The following is an 18,611-nucleotide window of genomic DNA, read 5'->3' on the forward strand; positions in this document are numbered from 1 at the left end:
TAACAAAAAAAAAAAAGTGAATAAAATAATGAAATTGTAACACTCAAGTGTCTTACGGTTCTCAAGTGGCCTGTGGATTGGATCGAGACGTGTGTGATTTGTTGCTAAGTGTGTGCACACTGTGTGCGTACACTGTACTTACAAACAGTTGACTCATATAATACTAAGCAATAAATAACAACAACATTGTTTTGGGAATTTTTTCTTTTTAAAAGGGAATTTTCATTTTATAACCCTTGACTTTAAGAGTTTGCCTTTCTTTTCAATTTGTTCTTGTACATCACATAAATAAGTTGATAAATGAGATCAAACACATATATATATGTACCTTATAAATATAGCAAGTATACACTGAGAGAAATAATATAAATTTAAAAGCAAAATAAAACTATAATTATGCTAGTGTTGATGTGATTTCGAATCGAGTATAATCTTATAAGTATATAAAACTTATTTTCTAAATTACAAACACAATGTGAATATGAATGAATGAATGTATGAATAATCGAATGCACTTCTCTCTTTCTCTTTAAAAAGTGAGCGACTTTATAATTGTTGTCGGTTTTGTTTTTGATATGAGGAAGAAAATGGGAGATTGTAAGCGATTGTTTGTCAAATTAACATGCGTATAAATATGCAATTAGTTTTTCTCATCATAAATACTTATAAATAATTGCTTGTTGAAGCTTTTCGTCTTATTATTTCTTTACATATTCGTATAATTTTGGTATACTTTTTCTTTCTTTCTTTTTTCTTTGCCACAAAATGCAATACAATACATATACATATATATAATACTAATAATAAAGGAAGTTTTAAAAACTTTTTGCGTCATACTTTATGCTTTTTCATTCTTTTCTTGTTGTCAATCTTCACATGTTCCTTCATTTCTTATCATTTCATGTCACGGATGTTCCATGAACAAATTCAGTCTGAGCAATTACAATTCAAATGTGCTTGCGAATTACATTTAACATTAAAATGTTGTGTAGGGAAATGAGGGATCAGTTTGTAGGGTGGGGTGTGGTAAATGTTCGCAACGCTTTTTTTAAGCTTTTAGCAGCGCTTGGAACAACAAATTGGCACAATTATTATGACATTCATAGAACAAACAACTAAGCAAAGTATTTCAACTTAAATAATAAAAAAAAAAAAAATAGTACAAGGTATGTAATAATAAATTAAATTTTAACTATACAAAGCTATTAGGCGACAGTTGACATTGATGTTGTTGTCGCTGCTGTTATTGTGGCAATCATCTTGTTGCAAGCTTGCAATTGTTTTTCTATTTTCTTTCTCATTTATTTTGGCTTGAAGCCTTGGCTGTCTGTCTTCAATCCTGTTCTTTTTATTAGGTGCAGCAATGATGTCCGTTCTTAACGTAATAATTGTGCATGGCAACTGTACCGTTTTTGCTATAGCTACCGTTATATTGACTGTTGTTGCTGTTGTTGCTCAGGTTATTGCCGTTGCTGCCATTTGCAATGTTGCCGTTAGCAGCAGCAACATTATTGCCGCTGTTGTTGCCACTGTTGTTGTTGCTGTTACTGTTGCTGCCACAATTGGTTGCAGTTGCAGCAGTGCCATTGTCGTTGTCATTATCGGTGCTTGTGGCAGCATCGAATGCCTTTATATGATTCTGGATGATTTTGCACGTGAACTGACGATGTTGACCGGGCTCCTGTTGCATTTTTAAAAACGTGAAATTTTATTAGAAATTCCCTTACAAATTCTTACAGCTAGTGAAGTAATTGTTTTGACAAAATAAATATTTGTTTTTTAGTCTTATTAAAATTATAAACAGTTAATGCAACATCATTATTTTCCTTGGTAAAACTATAATTATATTGTTCGGAAATTAAAGTGAAATCATATTAATATATCATTTAGCTGTCATATGCGCGATCTGCCAAGAATCATCTTTAGTACGATGTATGAAATTGATTAAAAGTAAAAACTTTCGATTTAAAATTTGTATTTTTTATTTTTTTTTTACGAATTCAATCAAATTTAAATGCAGAATGAATTTGAAGGCCGAATATTGATCAAAATGACATTCCGCATGAAAATCGGTTCAGTTTTGGCAAAGTTATGACAGTTTGAAGTTGGTCCGACTTTGGATCCAGCAACTTTACAAGTCAAAATTTTTGTCCAATTTCCAATGATTTTTTACCAAAAAATGAAAGGTCCCAGAATCAAGTTTAAAGTGTTGTTTAATACTAATTACGATATAAGGAGTTGATTAAAAGTTAAAACTTAAGATTTAAAATTTTTAATTTTTGAAATTCCAAAGGGGGGACCCTTAGCATCGAAATCAATATCTAGAGGAAAATATTTTTTTTGACGAATTCAATAAAATTTATATGCAGAATGAATTTGAAGGCCAAACCATGATCAAAATGACATTCCGCTTGAAAATCGGTTGAGTTTTGGCAAAGTTATAACAGTTTGAAGTTTGAATATCTGACTACTTTATCCTATAACTGTCATAAGAACAATCAGTCGAATATTGAATACATGTAAGTGTATTGAAATTCGGTGCGACAATATAATAACATTTTTTTTTTTTTGGTTTAAAAAAAACCAAGGAATTGATGACTATTTTTTGGAAAATAATAACTGTTATTATGTATTTTGTCAAAATAGTTACTTAACTTACTGTACATATGTGTTCATGTATATTGCGTTTACATACATTTGTGTTTGTGTGGGTGCGTGTGTGTGTGTTTGTGTAGGTGTGCGCGTGTAGATTTACATACCTTTGGCTGTATGGGAAAACAGCACCAGAGTATGAAAGCTATAAATGCCACCAGTGTGCCCACAAGCAATATGAAATCCTCAATGGTCTGCACAAATTGAACAATAAGAATATGTATAAAAATCAATGTTTACGCATTATTATGTTTATGCATTAGTATAAGTGCATGCAGTCTCTGTGTGTGTGTGTGCTTTAGTTTTGTTATTGCAATTACTGTAATTGTGTGAGCGATGTCTGTGTGTGTGTGTGTTTGCAGGTGCTTCTTTTTATTTTATTATTGATATCATTTATTGTTACTTACCGGCTCCTCGCCAAGCAGCACGTGATTAATTAAATAGACAAAATCATCAAATGGAGTCATTGTGAAAGTCTAAAAAGGCCGTCTCAAAAAATGCAGCTTGCAGTATGCTTTAATTTTTTATTTTATTTGTGCTGCAGCTGCCAAAACTGCTTATGGTTTATTCTTTGCACATTGACAACAATAACGAAAGCAACATGGCACTCAAACTAGACACAATCTATCACACTGTCTACTATCACAAAAACAAAAGATTAAAATAAAAAATTCGTAATTTTGCACAAATTGGTTGTGTGTTGAACAACGGCAGCTGCAGCGGCAGCTCAAGCACAGCGCTTTTGTGATGTGTTTGGCGCGATTTCGCTAAAACGTCAGTGCTGCCAACTTTTTAGAGCAAAAGCATCCAAAAAATAGCTGAAATTGCAATGCAAAATAGCTAAGACCAAGACGGCACAGCTGATTTCCAAGTGTAGTGCTGCCAACCTGTCTTAATAGACATGTCAAAAGACGGATTGAAGAAATGGTTCAAAATATGAATGGCACGGGTCGTTTCAGATTGTGATCAACGTATGACCGCAATTGCAGTTGAAAATACCAAAATGTTATTTAACATTATCAATTAAAATTCATATACACTTGCAGGTTTTTCGAAAAAATAATAAAATGAAAATAGCCATAGCTAGCTTTAAAACAGCTAACGATATATCGATATGTACTATATTCTGATCAATTTATCGATATGTACTATGTGCGATACCTGCTAATCGTCGTTTCAATATATCGATATGTGGCATGTGCGATAATAGTGCTCGATAACAATAAAATCAAACAGCTGTTGAAAGCAAAGCCGGCCAGTTGCCATCACTAGAATAATTTCAAAGGCATTTGTGTTTTCGATTTTCATTTATTTTTGCCAATAATTTGTTTATTAATTGTGTGCATAACATGGTTAAACTTTCCAACGCACGCAGCAGGGAGTGTGCCACACGTAGCGACGACGATGCGCCGGCCAAAGTCAGCGATGACGATACAAAATCAAAGCCAAGTAAATCAAAGCAATCAAAAAAGAAACATGCGGATGCCGAAAATCGCCCGAGAAGCGAAAAGCGCAAAGGAAAATCGGAACGCGATAGCTCCACTTCCAGCTCCTCTTCCAGCGGCAGCAGCAGCAGCAGTAGCAGTAGTAACAGCAGCAGCAGCAATAACAGCGATGCTTCCAAATCCTCCAGCCATAAGAAACGCAGCAGCAAATTAAAAGCGGTCAAAGATGCATCACCGAAGTCACAACAACAACAACAGCAACAGCGTGAGAAGCAACAACGTGAAGTTGGCAATATGGAGAGTAAAATGGGAGAGCAGCGCTCCAAGTGGGACAGTCCAGAGAGAGGCGGCGCCGCTCAACGTCACAATTCCAGCAAAAACAACACAAAAGCAGCGCGCAAACGAAGTCGCAGTCGTTCACGCAGTCGTGAGCGAGAGCGAGAACGTGAGCGGGACAGAGATAGAGAGCGGGATCGAGATCGTGAGCGTGAGAATCAAATGCGACGTGGTCGTGAGCGGGAGAGGGAGCGGGAAAGAGAACGGGAGCGGGATCGAGAAAGGGAACGGAGCAGGGAACGAAGGCAGCCACAGCGCAATCGCAGCAACGAACGTCGGGACAGAACACGACGCTCCCCGGATCAGCGGAGGTAAGTTGAACTAGGATAAAATATCAGAGTATGCTCGATTACGAGATACCCTGGTCAAGTACCTTAACTACTTAGGTGATTCTCCACAAATAATACTCCAAAAACATCGTAATTGTGAAATAAATATGAGGAATTCAAAATTAAAAACAATTTTAATAGGAATTTCTACAAATAAAACTCCAAGAATGCCAAAATTTTTTAAATAATATTAGGAGTCCCACATTTAGAATAATATGAATAGGGATTTGAATGTAAATATTCGAAATATACAAATTTGGAATAATGTGAAGAGCAACTCCCTCAAAAAATACTCCAAAAATACCAAATTTGTAAAAGAATATGGGAATGAAAAATTTAGAATAATATTAATAGGAATTTCGGCAAATTATTCTCTTAGAATACCAAAATTTGCAAATAAATATGAGAAATTGAAAATTTAATGTAAAGTTAATAGGAACTTCCACAAATAACACTCCAATACCGAAATTTAAGAAAAAAAATTATTAGGAATACAAAATTTAGAATGTTAATTAAAAATTTAAAATCGAAAAATTTAGAGAGGGCAAAAATTAGAAAATGCCGAAATTAAAGATATTGTATTAAGAATCGCGCGCTTTTTAATATAATACTTTGAATTGTGACTTAATATTTCCAGTACTCCTTTATATTTAAGGAACCAACAAAAAATATAATTTTATCTAAAATTTTGGAGTATCTGCTAAGAAATATTATGCTCAGCTTGTTTCAAAATCCAAAAACATTTAATTTTTAAATATGAATGAAATGGATGTTTCCTCATTTTTTTTTCCAATTTAATATACCCTCGACCAGATAATAAAGATTGTAGCTAATATTATTAACTTATTTATTTTTTATTTAGACGCAGCCGGAGTCGGAGTCGCAGTCCACGAGATCGTCCTTACAGAGGTGGAGGTGGAGGTGGCGGCGGAGGCGGAGGCGGACAACGTCGCCAGGATCAGCAGCAGCAGCAACGTCGCAATCGGGATGAGGAGCACTTTGAGTGGGGCAAGCCAAGCAACGATAAGGACAAAGCAAATGACAAACAAGATGATGAGCCTGTGGATAAGGAAAAACCCAATTTTGGTTTAAGTGGTGCCCTCACCGAAGACACCAACAAGGTGAATGGGATTGTGGTCAAGTACTCGGAGCCACCCGAAGCCCGCAAACCCAAACGTCGCTGGCGTCTATATCCCTTCAAGGGTGAAACAGCGCTGCCAACGCTGCACATCCATCGACAGAGCTGCTTCCTGGTGGGTCGCGATCGGAAGGTGGTTGATCTGGCTGTGGATCATCCCAGCTGTTCCAAACAACATGCAGCATTGCAATATCGTCTGGTGCCTTTTGAGCGCGATGATGGCAGCCAAGGGAAGCGAGTGCGTTTATATCTCATCGATTTGGAATCGGCCAATGGCACATTCCTCAACAACAAGAAGATCGATGGTCGCAAATACTATGAGCTAATGGAGAAGGATGTCATCAAGTTTGGCTTCAGCTCGAGGGAATATGTGCTGCTGCATGAGAACAGCAAGGAGGATCAGGAGGATGATGATGTGCATATCAAAGATGAACCGATCGATGAGCCAAACGAACCGATTGAGACACAAAACTGATAGAGATGCCAATAATTAGCGCACTCATTCACACACTTACACATTTGACTCACCGCCCGAATCATATTTAGTTTTTAAATTAAGTTTCATTTCAATATATCTATATATCTATATATATATATGAATTTATGTAGCAGCGTATGTGTTCTTTTTAACATTCTTGACCAATTTGTTGACAATCACTTGAGCGAGCAAAAGACATTGTTAACAATTAAGCACGATCAATTCGTGTGCCAACTGCCAACAATTGAAATACATGCCACATGCAACATGCAACGAATTCAACTGTCTCTACATATGTGTAAAATGTGCAGCCTAAGTTCTTCGAGCTAAGAGAATTTAATACCAGAATCTTTTAGAAAACTTTTGTAATAACTACGAAGGGAAAAATTGTCAGTAACTTCTTTTGTATTCAGCGTTATGTGCCCAAAATTATATGACAATATTTAATTCAAAAGCTCTTCATTAAAAAAGATTTACATTGAATGCTTAATCCACTTTCAATTAATTTCTAAGTCTACATAAAAAGTTCAAGCATAAATGTTTACAAAAACACAAATCTATATTCTCAAATCAGAAAATGGCTATGAAGCAGAAAGTCAAGAATTGTCATATAATAAAACTTCAAAAATGAATAAATTTAGGCTTATATTCTGTTCGATCCAATGTTAAATCAATTTTAGCGATATACAAAAAGAATTCTATAGTAATTTTATTAAAAATTTTGATAAATATCTTTCAGTAGAGCGGTAAAGTTGTGGTAAAAACTGTAATTAATGTAATAGAGAGCCAAGTATTGAAAATGCGTAGAAAAAACTAGGAATATCGACTTCAAAAGGCATTTCGAAAATCTCTGTCTATAAAGAAACTTAAAAGTGAGTACAGCTTTCTTTAATGGACGCTTTAATAAGGTCTAATTTCGTTGCAAACTTTTCTTAAAAATGTATATGCAAATTTAAAATAATAATTTTAATAGGGATTTTGAAAAAATTTGGAAAATTGTTTGAGTGCTGATTATAAAAGAGTTTCTTTGAATGCTAGAAGTGATTTATTCTGAATATATAAGCACGGGCAATGCCGGGCTACAACCAGCAAGCAATATACATAGGTAATATAATCTATATACGAGTATTTAATGCACTTTGACATTGAACTCAATTTGCTGAGCATGCAGAAATAGCGATTGTCAAGTTTCAGTTGGTATTTGGCCTATTCTGACTTTTGGCCAAGACAGTCAGTCAGTCAACATGAATGGACGTGTCATCATCAACATCTGCAATTTGCTGGGTCTCTGTGCTGTCGTCGCTGGTGGTTCGGTGGTGCGTCGTCAGGTGGTGCAACCCACCTGGTTAATGCGTCCCGATTTATTGCCCAAAGGTCCAGTTGTTCCGGTGCAAGTGACGGCTCAGAATCTTCAGGAAGCGGCGGCTTTACGTAGCTCCATTCAGAAGGCTGTCAATGAGAACAGCTACGTGGTGGCCACAAATCCAGAGCAGGTAAGAGGGACCAAGTAAAATAAAACCACAATCCGAGAAGTTCCTACAATTTGCAGCTGTAAATCCGCTGACAAAACTATAGGTTTGTTTTGAAATCCATAGTTATAGCTTTTGAATAGAAACTTTAAACTGATAACATTAATTTTTCTTCTCGACGCCTTTTTAAGACAAAAATAACTAAAAAATTTCCTAGAAAAACATTAATTTTAAGACCTTTTCGACTAAAAAAATATGTCGAGAATTAGAAATCCAGAAAACAGGTGAAAACATCTTGACTGAAATATGATTGTGGATTTTTTTTTCTTAAAATTGCTTTTAGAATTCGATTTTTTTTCATTAATTAATTTCATATTTGAAAAAAGCTTTAATTTCTTTATAAATAGTTTTTAGAGTATTTTCCAATAATTCTCCACTATTACTATTCTAAAAACATAGTGACTATAGTATTGTGTTTTTTGTAGTTTTTTTTATTAAAATTGTCAAATATCTAAGAACACTAATTCCACCTTTCTTCTTTTATTAATGTACATTAATTTTCAAAAAAAATTAAGAATTTTAATGATTTTCAGCGCTGACAATAGCTTAAATTTTCTTAACAACGTTTTTTAGACAATTTTCCATTTGATCTCATCTATTTCATGAACTATTCCGAAATATTCTTTCTTCTTTTAAAACTTAAGAATTATTATAAATTTCAGAGCTGTCAGCTGCTTTCATTTTCGTATCTACAGGCTTCAGAAAATTTTATTTCATAGACTATTTCTTAAATATTTCAGTACCAAATTGCGCTGGCCCAGCTGGGCTACAATAATAGAGAAATTGGAGCAAGTGCACCGATGCCGATGCCGCCGCCTCTTCCCACGATTCCCATGTTTCCGGCATTTAGGTTGCCAAATGCAACATGGTGGCAACCCCGTTTGTTTCCCGCCTAATTAACAATTTATTTTGGTTCAGTTATAACAAATAACATATTATGAATATCGTATATATTAAACTAATGTCGCCTCAGCGAGCAAAAAGATGTGGAAATTTCAGAATTTTACGCATCTTGAGAAACTGAAATAAAAGTTAAACAATTGGTTTTTTTTTTTGTAAATTTGTTATAAATTAACTTGGAAATTCACTTGGTTTTTATTTAAAAAAAAAAATATGTATATAATAATCAATAATCAATATGTATGTAGTAATAATGAATTATATACTATGGTAGCATATGAAATAAACTAACAAAACAATGCCAACAGTTTTTGTCATGAAATTTGTTATACTCTTTAGCGATACACGATATATTTAAATATATATTTATATATATTTCGATATATATGCATATATAGATAGTTATATCCATCGCTGTACAAAATCTTTAAATATTAGTTATCTAGCTCTAAACAAAAATGCTCTAAAATACATATACATATCATATATATCATATCATATCATATCATGTGTGTGTAGCCTGTTAATGTGTGTGTGTGTGTGTGTGTGTGTGTTTATGTGTGTACTGCGCATCAAAGGGTATTCAATAGTCGTGTTAACACTAGAACTAGTCATTTGGTATACATTTATCTATATCTAGTTATTATATTTAGGTTGCGCAAAAACATTTTCTTTCTTTGAGTGCGGCTTTATAAGTTTTGTTCCCGTTGCAATGAAAACTGACATATAACAACAAATATCATTCAACAAATATATTAACGAAAAAACAGAACAACAATAAAAGGCTATCAACGGCATGCCGTAGCTGTAATATCCTTGCAGTTAGTGTAAACAGATCTTAACTAATAATTTATGTGGTCCAATTTTGAATTAAAGATTTAGTCAAAACTTTTTAAGGCATAGAAAAACTTTTAATATCTCTAGAAATAAACAGTTAAGCAATCTAATTTCGACATGTGTTCAACTTGTAGCTAATAGGGACAACTGTACCATAAAATGAATAAATATATCATCTCTGAGAGCCGAGTGCAGGTAGACTAGTCAACTAGATGGATAGACAGACATTAGAATTTAGTTCGTGTACATTAAAATGACAACTGTACAAAATTTCATGAAGATACCTTGACTAAGAACTGAGTTCAGTTGGGCTAGTCAAGTTTAAAGATGTGTAGATATTGAAATTCAGCTCATAGACTCAAATTTGACAACTACACCAAATTTTAAGAGTGTAATTTTACTAAAAGCTGAGTTCACATGGATTTGAGCTAAAACGGATAGATTGACAAAATTATTCAATGGTTTTTCCTTAACAAATTTGACTAAAATATATTTTAAAGAAAGAACTTTTCGATAGCAGTTCTGAAACAATTTAGTAATCTTAAAGAAAGCTTAAAGATATGTATCAGATTTTCGAGAAACACATCAATGAGCTTGAAAAGCTTAAGACAGAACGAACTGAAGCATTTTACTTATAAACTAGATGAGTTACAAAAACTGTTATACAAAGTATTGATAACTGTTATACAGAATTTACAAACTGGCTGCAAGGCTATCAATTTAAACATGGGGATAATAAACGATTATGTTGCGCTTTTACACAGTTTTACAGTATGACAGTTTGACAGTATAACAGTATTACATACATACATATAGTACAATAGATATTAATGGTTCACAATTAGCTTAAATATATAAATATTGGATGTATATAAGAGAAAGGCTTTAAATACTAAGTTTATTATTTGTTTTCATTATTTTTAAGTATTTGTTTTTTTTTGTTTTCATTTTATAGATAAGGCGTCTTTCAGATTCGTTAAGCTTGCTTGAGGAAGAGGAAGAAAGGGAAGGAAGGTGTAGGGGAAGCCGGGGAAATAGACAGAAAAAAAAACGTTTTCTTGGAATGATTCAGTTTTGAGGCAATACAATTAAATGGCCAAAACTAGTATTTAGCAGTCCAGCAGGTTTACACGTTGTCAATATCATGAACTAAACGTAATGGTTTGTCATTATAACATGTACCATATTTGGTATTATATTTTATTTTGTATTTTTTGTATTTTTTTTTTTTTTATCTTTGGTCTACTAAATGCTAAACACAACATTGTGGCTAGTCTTATGGTTGCTTTGTTTTTTTTTTGTTTTTTTGTTTTGGGAATTCTTTGCTATTTTCATTTTTGAACATTCAATTTGTTGGAAACGTTTATACGTTAGCTGCTTAACATGATAATAGAAAAGAATGTGTGTTTAAGCAATTATTAGATGACACAATAAATACATCGAATACATGCAATGTTGTTTTTACCCAATGATCGTACCATATACACTATCGTAGAAACTATCGTATGCTAACAAACTATTGTATGCTTTACGCCAAAAACAACAACATCAGCAATAGATAGTTAGATCATCATCATCATTAGCAGCATCATCATCATCTTCAGTCTGTACCAATTGAATTTTACTATAATTCCCAGATTGTCGTTGTTGTTATTGTTGTTGTTGCTGTTGCTGTTGTTGTTGTTGTTTTTTTTTCGATACTACACACTGGCATACAAAGTATGTTGTATATATATATATATATATATTGTATATAGTTATATAGATATTCTTATCTAACCTCATCGATATCCTCACCCTCCGATGAGCTGCGTATGGTATTATATTGGGAGTTACGGCTCCGGAGCATACGCAGAAAACTGCCAACGGCGAATATGGTGCGGCGATGTCGATGGAATATACCCTGATATAAGGCCTCTCGTAATGTTTTCCGATCCTCAACGTCCACCGATGACGTCAATGATGTTTGGTGCGGCAAACGTGCTGCGAATAAACCAGCCATTAATTAACTTTTAATAAAAAAAAAATAATAAAAAATAAAAACTGTACAGCAACGAAAATTAAATAAACATGCGATAAGGCAATAGCGATCATAAACTAACGATCTATGTATGTACAGTGGCTTTCAGCTTATTTGACGCACTATATTTTTAACCAAGTTTTGCTTTTATTGCTTAAGTCAAAATCAAATAAAAATATTTTGCTCAAGCCTCAAAATGATTGAACAAATCTGCATCTAAAATGTATTTATTACTCTTTCCCAATCAAAGATAAATTGATTTGAAATTCGTTATATATCAAAGTTGTGGGTCAAATAAGCTGAGAGTTACTGTATCTGATCTGCCGCATTAAGTTTCGGTAAGTTTCCCTAAAAGAAACCATAACAAAGCTATACATTACAATCGTTATTCGTATTCATTTACCCCTTATCTGACTATGGGAAATACTATATACGTACTATATATACGCGTATGTAAATACATCGGTGTGTGTCTGTTGTTGATCAATTTTCATGGAAAATTCAATTCAATTGTGACATTTGAGACCCCCTCAAGATCAAAACAGACTATTAAATCGAACTACAGTGAAGGCATGCTAAATGCAATTCTTTTTTTTTTTAAATGGCTGAAAAATTTAAAGATTTGTTGTGTGCTTTGGAATTTTGGTGTGCCAGAAAAGATCAAATTAGCTTTAAAAATTAAAAAAAAAACGTTAATATTTAATCAAGAATTTTTTTAATTCAAAAGAGATTTATTTAGTAACAAAAAAGAATATGACAGCTTAACTACAAAATTTAATTTAATTTTGCTTGAAACGGTTACTAATTGGTTATTTTGGTGTGAATAATTTCGGTTTCGGTAACATATAAAATTTTTGTTTTTGGTTAAGGTTACACTATCGCATACGAATTTCAATCGGTTTAACCGGTTCGACTATAATTCCTCATTTAAAACCTATTCTTTGATTCTAAGTTCTTCAAATTGTGTGACTCATATTATCCAGCAATAATAAAAATAAAATTTTGTTTACTGTAAAATTCACATTTTTAACCAGATCATTTTTTTTTATAAAAATGTACAAGAACTCCGTAGTGAAAAAGTAGATTACTTTAGCATTATTTTTGTAAAACTCTAATGTATTTTATCTTTATAAACTTGGTACTTTCGAGCTGCAATGTTAAACTAACAGTTGCTGTTAACAGCACGCTGTTAGCGTCACTTTAACATGCGAGAAAAGTATGTTAAATTATTTAAATTGTTTACATGCACTTTCTAGGAGCACAGACGAACAGGCTTCACTGTAGCCTTAACTCACTCTCTATCTTTCTCTCACTTTCACTCTCACTGGCACGCTTGCTTTCTCTCTCTCTCTCTCTCTCTCTCTCTCTCTGTCTCTCTCTTTCTGTCTTTTTCTGGCCTATAGCTTACCTGCAATTGGTGACTTTGGCGACTTTAGCGAGTATTCATCCAAATTCTTGCCGCCCAGATCCAGTTTAAGCACTTTTTTGGTCAACTGTTGTGTGGCTGCTTCCATGTTGCTAGATTTTTCTATTTTAATATCCACATTGCGTTGGCTAACGGCACTTTTGCTGGGCACAGCGGCAACAGTTGCAACAACAACAGATGTTGCTGCTGTTGCTGCTGCCGACGATGTTGTTGCTGCTGTTGTTGTTGTTGTTGTTGTTGCTGCCGCTGTTGCTGCTGCCGTTGTGTTGACAGCATCGCTTGCATCTGACATGTTGTTGTTGTTAATGTTGCTGTTATCAATATGAATGCTACTGTTGTTATTATTATTATTATTATTTAGATTAGAGGTCGCTGCTTGTGAACCGTTGGCACTTGCGACCGTTAATGCGGCAATTTCAACGCTTGCGTTTGCTAACAACGTTGTCGTTGGCGTCGCAGTCGCAGTCGCTGCCGCTGTTGCTGTCGCTGCCTCTGTTGCTGTTGTTGCTGTAATTTCGACGTCGGCAGCAGCCGCAACCATTGTTCGGAGCGCAACGTCAAATACGCAATAGTTTGGCTCAAAAGCCGTTTTATATTTTGTTCTAGCCGTTATTAGCTGCTTGTTGCTGTTGTTGTTTTTCTTGTTGTATTTGTTGCTTTTGTCGTTGTTGTTTGTCTGTCTTTTTTTGTTTTGTTTTTTGCATATAAAAACCGATTTCCGTTGACGCGCACAATTTGCTTTGTTCAATGTTTTTGCTTTGCGTTGCTCTTTTATTATGTTTATTTGTCTGTTCTTGCGCTTTGCTTTTGTTGTTGTTGTTGGCAATTAATTGCACTTGTTGTCGAGCATTACATTTGTACTACTATTTTTTATTATTATTATTACTATTATTATTATTATTATGTTGGTGGTCTGGCTTCGTTGGGTATTTGCATTTGACAACTGCCCGCGGCAACGGCAATCATATCAAAATTGGCGCCATAAAGCGCCACCTGTTGCGTATAATCGGTGAGCGTAATGAGCGGCAAACGTTTGTCGCTGCTGCTGTTGTTATCGCACAAACTCAACTGGCTCAAGTTATCGATAATTGCATAGAGCTTGCGCTGCTGTTGATCGATTTGTTCAATGTTAACACTGCCGCTGTTACTGCTGCTACAGCTGTTATGCTTATTAATAATAGTATTGTTAATATTATTGTTTTTGCTGCTGTTATTATTATCGACAGAATCACACATGCTACTAGCACTGGCATCAATTGTTGCACGCTGCTGCTGCACAGGCGCTATGTGCACACGTATGGCAGCCTTGCTGCACTCACCGCTGTCAGTCTGGCAGCGCTGTCGTTGCCGCAAACTTTTCAATATGGCGCTCAATCTGCCGGGCAGCCTGTGCGTTGACTGCTGCTGCTGCTCAACTTTTTGCTGCTGCGGCCAGGCCTCCAATGAATAACGTCGCTGCTGCAGTCGCTGCCGCTGCTGTTGTTGCTGCTGTTGCTGTTGCTGCTGCTTTATTGCATTACGCTGTCCAATCGATTGCAAATATTTAACGTTTGCATGCAGCCCTCGTTCGTAGTAGCCGTTGGCAAGTTGCAAATACGTATATAGATCGATGCGTTGCTCTTGTTGTTCTTGTTGCTGTTGCCGTTGTAGGTTTTCCAGCTTTAATGTATTAATGTCTAGAACATACTGCTCATAATTGTTGCTGCCGCAGACGCTTCTGCCGCTGTCGACGCCGCTGCTGCTGCTGCTGCGCACACTTTCAGGGTCACGTTGTATACACTTAATGTTGTTATTCTTATTGTTTCTCTTGTTGTTGCTTTGGCCATTGTTTTTGCCCCACTGTCAGTCGAGGTGGCGTTCAACGAGCGCCTTCAATTGGTCACAGCTTTGAGCTCTTTTGATCCGTCGCAATGTATCGTTGTAGGTTTCATCCGCTGCTGCCGTCGAACACAACGTTTGCCGGCCACGAGGCGTATACGTATCCCCGTAACTGTAATTAGCAACGCACAGCGCAACAAACAAGGGAAGAGTAGGAGAACGAGAACGAGAAACGAAGGCAAACATTAATAATAACAACAAGAATGCCAAGCAGCAAATGCAAACGTAAAACAAACAAGCAAGCAAACAACAGTCGAGTGTGCTCGACTGTGAAATACCCGCTACATGTACTATATTTAAGCTAACTAAAAAAAATTATAATATCTTCCTCGACACGCAAAAGTTAAAACGCCCTTGTAAATTTTAAAAAGTACTGTAACAATAAAAAGCTAATTTAAAATTTAATTTTTTTTTAATTTTGTTAAAATAAATTCATAATCAAAATAAATTTTCCTGTAAAAATTAAATTTATAGTCGATAAATTAAGAAAAAAAAACTGGAAGAACAAGAAAGAAAAGTTAGCTTTTCCGCGCTGTAATAACCTTGTAGAAGCCTATTTTATAAAGTACATTAACAATAAGTAACTAATAAAAAAATAGGTTTTTTTTACAGGAAGGTTACAATAGACAGGAAGAGATTTTCATGCAAAGATTCAGTTTCATGCCGATAAATTAAAAAAAAGACAAAGGCTGGAAAAACAAGAAAGAAAAGTCATAAAATACTTTTTGGGGCTGGTTCACTTTTCATAAGAATTTATATATTAATAAAAAAAAAATAAAACATTTAACATAGGCAAACCAAAGCAAATTGAATCGACTCAACTGTAGATTCTGATAAGATAGAATTTGCCTACTTTTGCCTGTTACAAACATTGACACTAAGTTATTATGCTTTTCTGTGTTTTGGGTAACGAGTAGAACAATCAAACAGACAAACAAAACGAAATAAAAATAAAACTAAAAATAAAAACAGCAAATGAGCTAATAATAATCAAACAGCGATTTCAACAACTCTACCAACCACTCCGCTTCCGCCCCACCACTTACTGCTATTTACTTATCGTTATCGTTATCGTTTATATGGGCAATGTCAACAAGTGAGGTTAAGTGCGACTCGGAAATAGCTCATTTGATGTAACAACACTCGAAATTGACTCCCAGTTGAATAACCCAAAAGTAAAAGGTTACCAGAGAATATTTACGGGCTAATCAATGAAAACCGTGTTAAGAAATTCAGTTCTTAGACATTCTTTGACTTAAAGCTTCAACTTCGAAATGGATTTGATAAGGAAAATAACTTTAAGAATGGTTTAATTATGATAAAGATTAATTACATATTTAATAAATATACATTTTCTTTACTTTATAGATTTCGGGTAAAAATACTTTTTTTTTAAAGCGGTTCGGATATATTGTGCTTGATTTAATATAATAATAAATATAAATAATAGATTATAATGAGGAAATATACGTTTATTCAACTCAATTATCTACAGTATAGATTCTATACTGTTTATTTAGCGATCAAGATGAAACTTTTAGCTTAAGCTCCCATAGTCTGTTAGATCTATGTGCTTATAGGAACAGACATACCAAAAAGTCTATGAATCCTTTTGGATATTAAGCTAATTGCTGTCTAAACTGTCTATTAAATAATTGGCAGTTCGATACAAGTTAAAGTGCTGCCAAACTGCTGTAAAAGTGAAAAATTTAACTTAGCCTTGCAAAATGATATTTTGACCTTTTGTTTACAAGAAGTTTACCATTTTATCCAAGACTCTGCACGATTTCATGTGAAAGAATAAAAAAACAAGCAAACGGATGGTTGAATTATTGTCTCTGCTTACAAATAGATAATGTATATTTAGTTAAATTGTGGTAGCACACCCACACATAGAGAGAGAGAGATAGACTGAGAGAGAGGAAAAGAGCAAAGGGCAAAACTTATCAAAAAGCCCTGGCAGTGTGACGTTAGTCAACTGAGCAAAGGCCCTGAAACTCGAGCTGAAGATGTAGCGGAAATTTCACGTCAACCACAAAGTTTTGTGGTAGGGTCAGGTTAGGGTGGGTTTTGCCCAGCCTACATTTATGACACCAACTGTCACACACCCATCATTAGTCAGTCGTAAAACCACATATAAATATATTAGAGTGGGTCAATTTTTTTTCGCGACAATGCGGCTATGATAATCGTAATCTACGATGAATTCTAAAAAGAATTGCCCAAAAAACCATGGATCTAAAATCAATATCGAGCTTCCACTTTTTACAGAGAAGTTATAAATATTTCATATATTGGTAATTGTCTGTTAGATGTAAATTACCTCTAAAACAATAAAAAATAAATTTAAAAAAACCCAAATAGAGGAATTTAGAGATAAGATACTTTTAAGAAACTTGAAAAAAGTGTTTATGCTTAAAATTCAATTTTAAAAAAAACTAGTTAAGACCGCCAACTAATGCTTATCTTTAACTTCATCATCACCATAATTTGACCTCTATCTGGTTTTTTTAAATTTTTTTTGAGGTAAGTTCTACCTAACAGACAATTTTCAATATAAAAAGCACGAATAATTTCTCCGTAAAAAGTGGAAGCTTGATATTGTTTTTAGACCCATGGTTTCTTGGGCAATTCTTCTTAGAATCCAACGTAGATTACGAATTTCGTAACCATTTTGTGCATTTTTTTTTTTCGCCATACAAATTGACCCACTCTAATATATATAGTGTATATATAGAGAGATAGACCATCATTAAAATTAGCATTGTGTGTACCTTGGAAAGTAGTGCACATGGATGGGCAACTGGCCACGAAATTGGGCATAGGATGACGCCAGTGTTGCCACCTCGGGTGCCAACGGACGCAAACGTACGCAACGCAGACGCCTGCGACGTCCCTGCGTCATTTGACGGTTCATTTGCAACGACGTCTGTTGCATCTTAAGGTCACGATAATGATTCGCCACCTCGTGACGGTAGCGTTCGTCACGAAAGTATTTCTTATTGTAGATCCTTCGCATGCTCAAACGTGGCGCATATTTAACGCCCACACGCAACGGCACGCCCACAACTGACAGATCTGTGGACATAACTTTCAAATGAGAATGAAAGAAACTTTGGTTGAGAAATTGCGCGCGAGCTTTCAACTAAACCGTTTGAGCGAAGACAACAAAGTAAACTAGAGACTTGACATTGATGGGTCTGGTCGTTAGACGATACACCCAGGAAACACTCTATACATACACCCCGATAGTCTGCCCCTGCCCTCTTCAAATTATGTACAAACATTTGTACATTGATTGGGGTACAAGAACAGCAAATATTTTGCGGTTATTTGTTATCACGTCAGTCCGTGATTTGTTGTCTGACATCGAAATGAAATAAAGTGAAGGACCCCTCAATTTCATAAACCCTTCGAACTCCCTCTCTCTCTCAAGACCCAACTTGTTTAGGAGCCTTAACAAATAGTAAAATTAGTCGTTTTCATGTCGTTAACTATTGTAACTGGTACATCCTCCATACTCTAACCCAACCTGTATTTCTACCTCGCTTTAAGCCCTCTTACTATAGTTTCTAGGCCCATTTGCATGTTGCTGTCGCGTCAGCAACAATAACCCAAAACATTTTTATTCAAATACAAAACA

At 34.8% G+C, this 18,611-nt stretch overlaps 5 protein-coding genes across 8 annotated transcripts; 2 read left to right on the forward strand and 3 right to left on the reverse strand.

Annotated features, from left to right (window-relative positions):
• Positions 1-492: 492 nt before the first annotated feature.
• Positions 493-3,410, reverse strand: LOC117787762 (putative uncharacterized protein DDB_G0287599). 3 transcript variants are annotated; one of them, XM_034626371.1, is made up of 3 exons: positions 3,060-3,410; positions 2,760-2,846; positions 493-1,681 (listed from the first exon to the last, which is right to left on the reverse strand). In XM_034626371.1, the coding sequence occupies exons 1-3, from the start codon at positions 3,117-3,119 to the stop codon at positions 1,352-1,354; spliced, it is 477 nt and encodes a 158-aa protein (XP_034482262.1). In that variant the 5' UTR covers positions 3,120-3,410; the 3' UTR covers positions 493-1,351. The 3 variants fall into 3 exon arrangements, 2 of the variants coding, with proteins under 2 accessions (XP_034482262.1, XP_034482271.1); XR_004617697.1 differs by having other exon boundaries at positions 1,592-1,681; positions 2,696-2,846; positions 3,060-3,115; XM_034626380.1 differs by lacking the exon at positions 2,760-2,846 and having other exon boundaries at positions 3,060-3,409.
• A 480-nt stretch (positions 3,411-3,890) lies between these two features.
• LOC117793507 (FHA domain-containing protein DDL) lies at positions 3,891-6,868 on the forward strand. The gene is made up of 2 exons (XM_034633826.1): positions 3,891-4,744; positions 5,625-6,868. Exons 1-2 carry the CDS (start codon positions 4,002-4,004, stop codon positions 6,373-6,375), a joined length of 1,494 nt encoding a protein of 497 aa, XP_034489717.1. The 5' UTR covers positions 3,891-4,001; the 3' UTR covers positions 6,376-6,868.
• Positions 6,869-7,418: 550 nt separating this feature from the next.
• LOC117784271 lies at positions 7,419-8,959 on the forward strand. The gene is made up of 2 exons (XM_034621971.1): positions 7,419-7,871; positions 8,648-8,959. Exons 1-2 carry the CDS (start codon positions 7,623-7,625, stop codon positions 8,801-8,803), a joined length of 405 nt encoding a protein of 134 aa, XP_034477862.1. The 5' UTR covers positions 7,419-7,622; the 3' UTR covers positions 8,804-8,959.
• On the reverse strand, positions 8,821-13,912 carry LOC117784259 (uncharacterized protein DDB_G0288805). Of its 2 annotated transcripts, none has more exons than XM_034621960.1 (3): positions 13,073-13,910; positions 11,425-11,627; positions 8,821-8,927 (listed from the first exon to the last, which is right to left on the reverse strand). In XM_034621960.1, the coding sequence occupies exons 1-3, from the start codon at positions 13,629-13,631 to the stop codon at positions 8,877-8,879; spliced, it is 813 nt and encodes a 270-aa protein (XP_034477851.1). In that variant the 5' UTR covers positions 13,632-13,910; the 3' UTR covers positions 8,821-8,876. The 2 variants fall into 2 exon arrangements, with proteins under 2 accessions (XP_034477851.1, XP_034477842.1); XM_034621951.1 differs by lacking the exon at positions 8,821-8,927 and adding an exon at positions 10,586-11,351 and having other exon boundaries at positions 13,073-13,912.
• LOC117784282 (putative uncharacterized protein DDB_G0282129) lies at positions 13,787-18,122 on the reverse strand. Its single transcript, XM_034621981.1, is given in 2 exon segments — positions 13,787-15,080; positions 17,743-18,122. Coding segments are annotated over 2 exon segments (1,404 nt in total). The 5' UTR covers positions 18,057-18,122; the 3' UTR covers positions 13,787-13,990.
• Positions 18,123-18,611: the final 489 nt, after the last annotated feature.

This window comes from Drosophila innubila, chromosome X, assembly GCF_004354385.1.
Source record: "Drosophila innubila isolate TH190305 chromosome X, UK_Dinn_1.0, whole genome shotgun sequence".
Taxonomy (NCBI): domain Eukaryota; kingdom Metazoa; phylum Arthropoda; class Insecta; order Diptera; family Drosophilidae; genus Drosophila; species Drosophila innubila.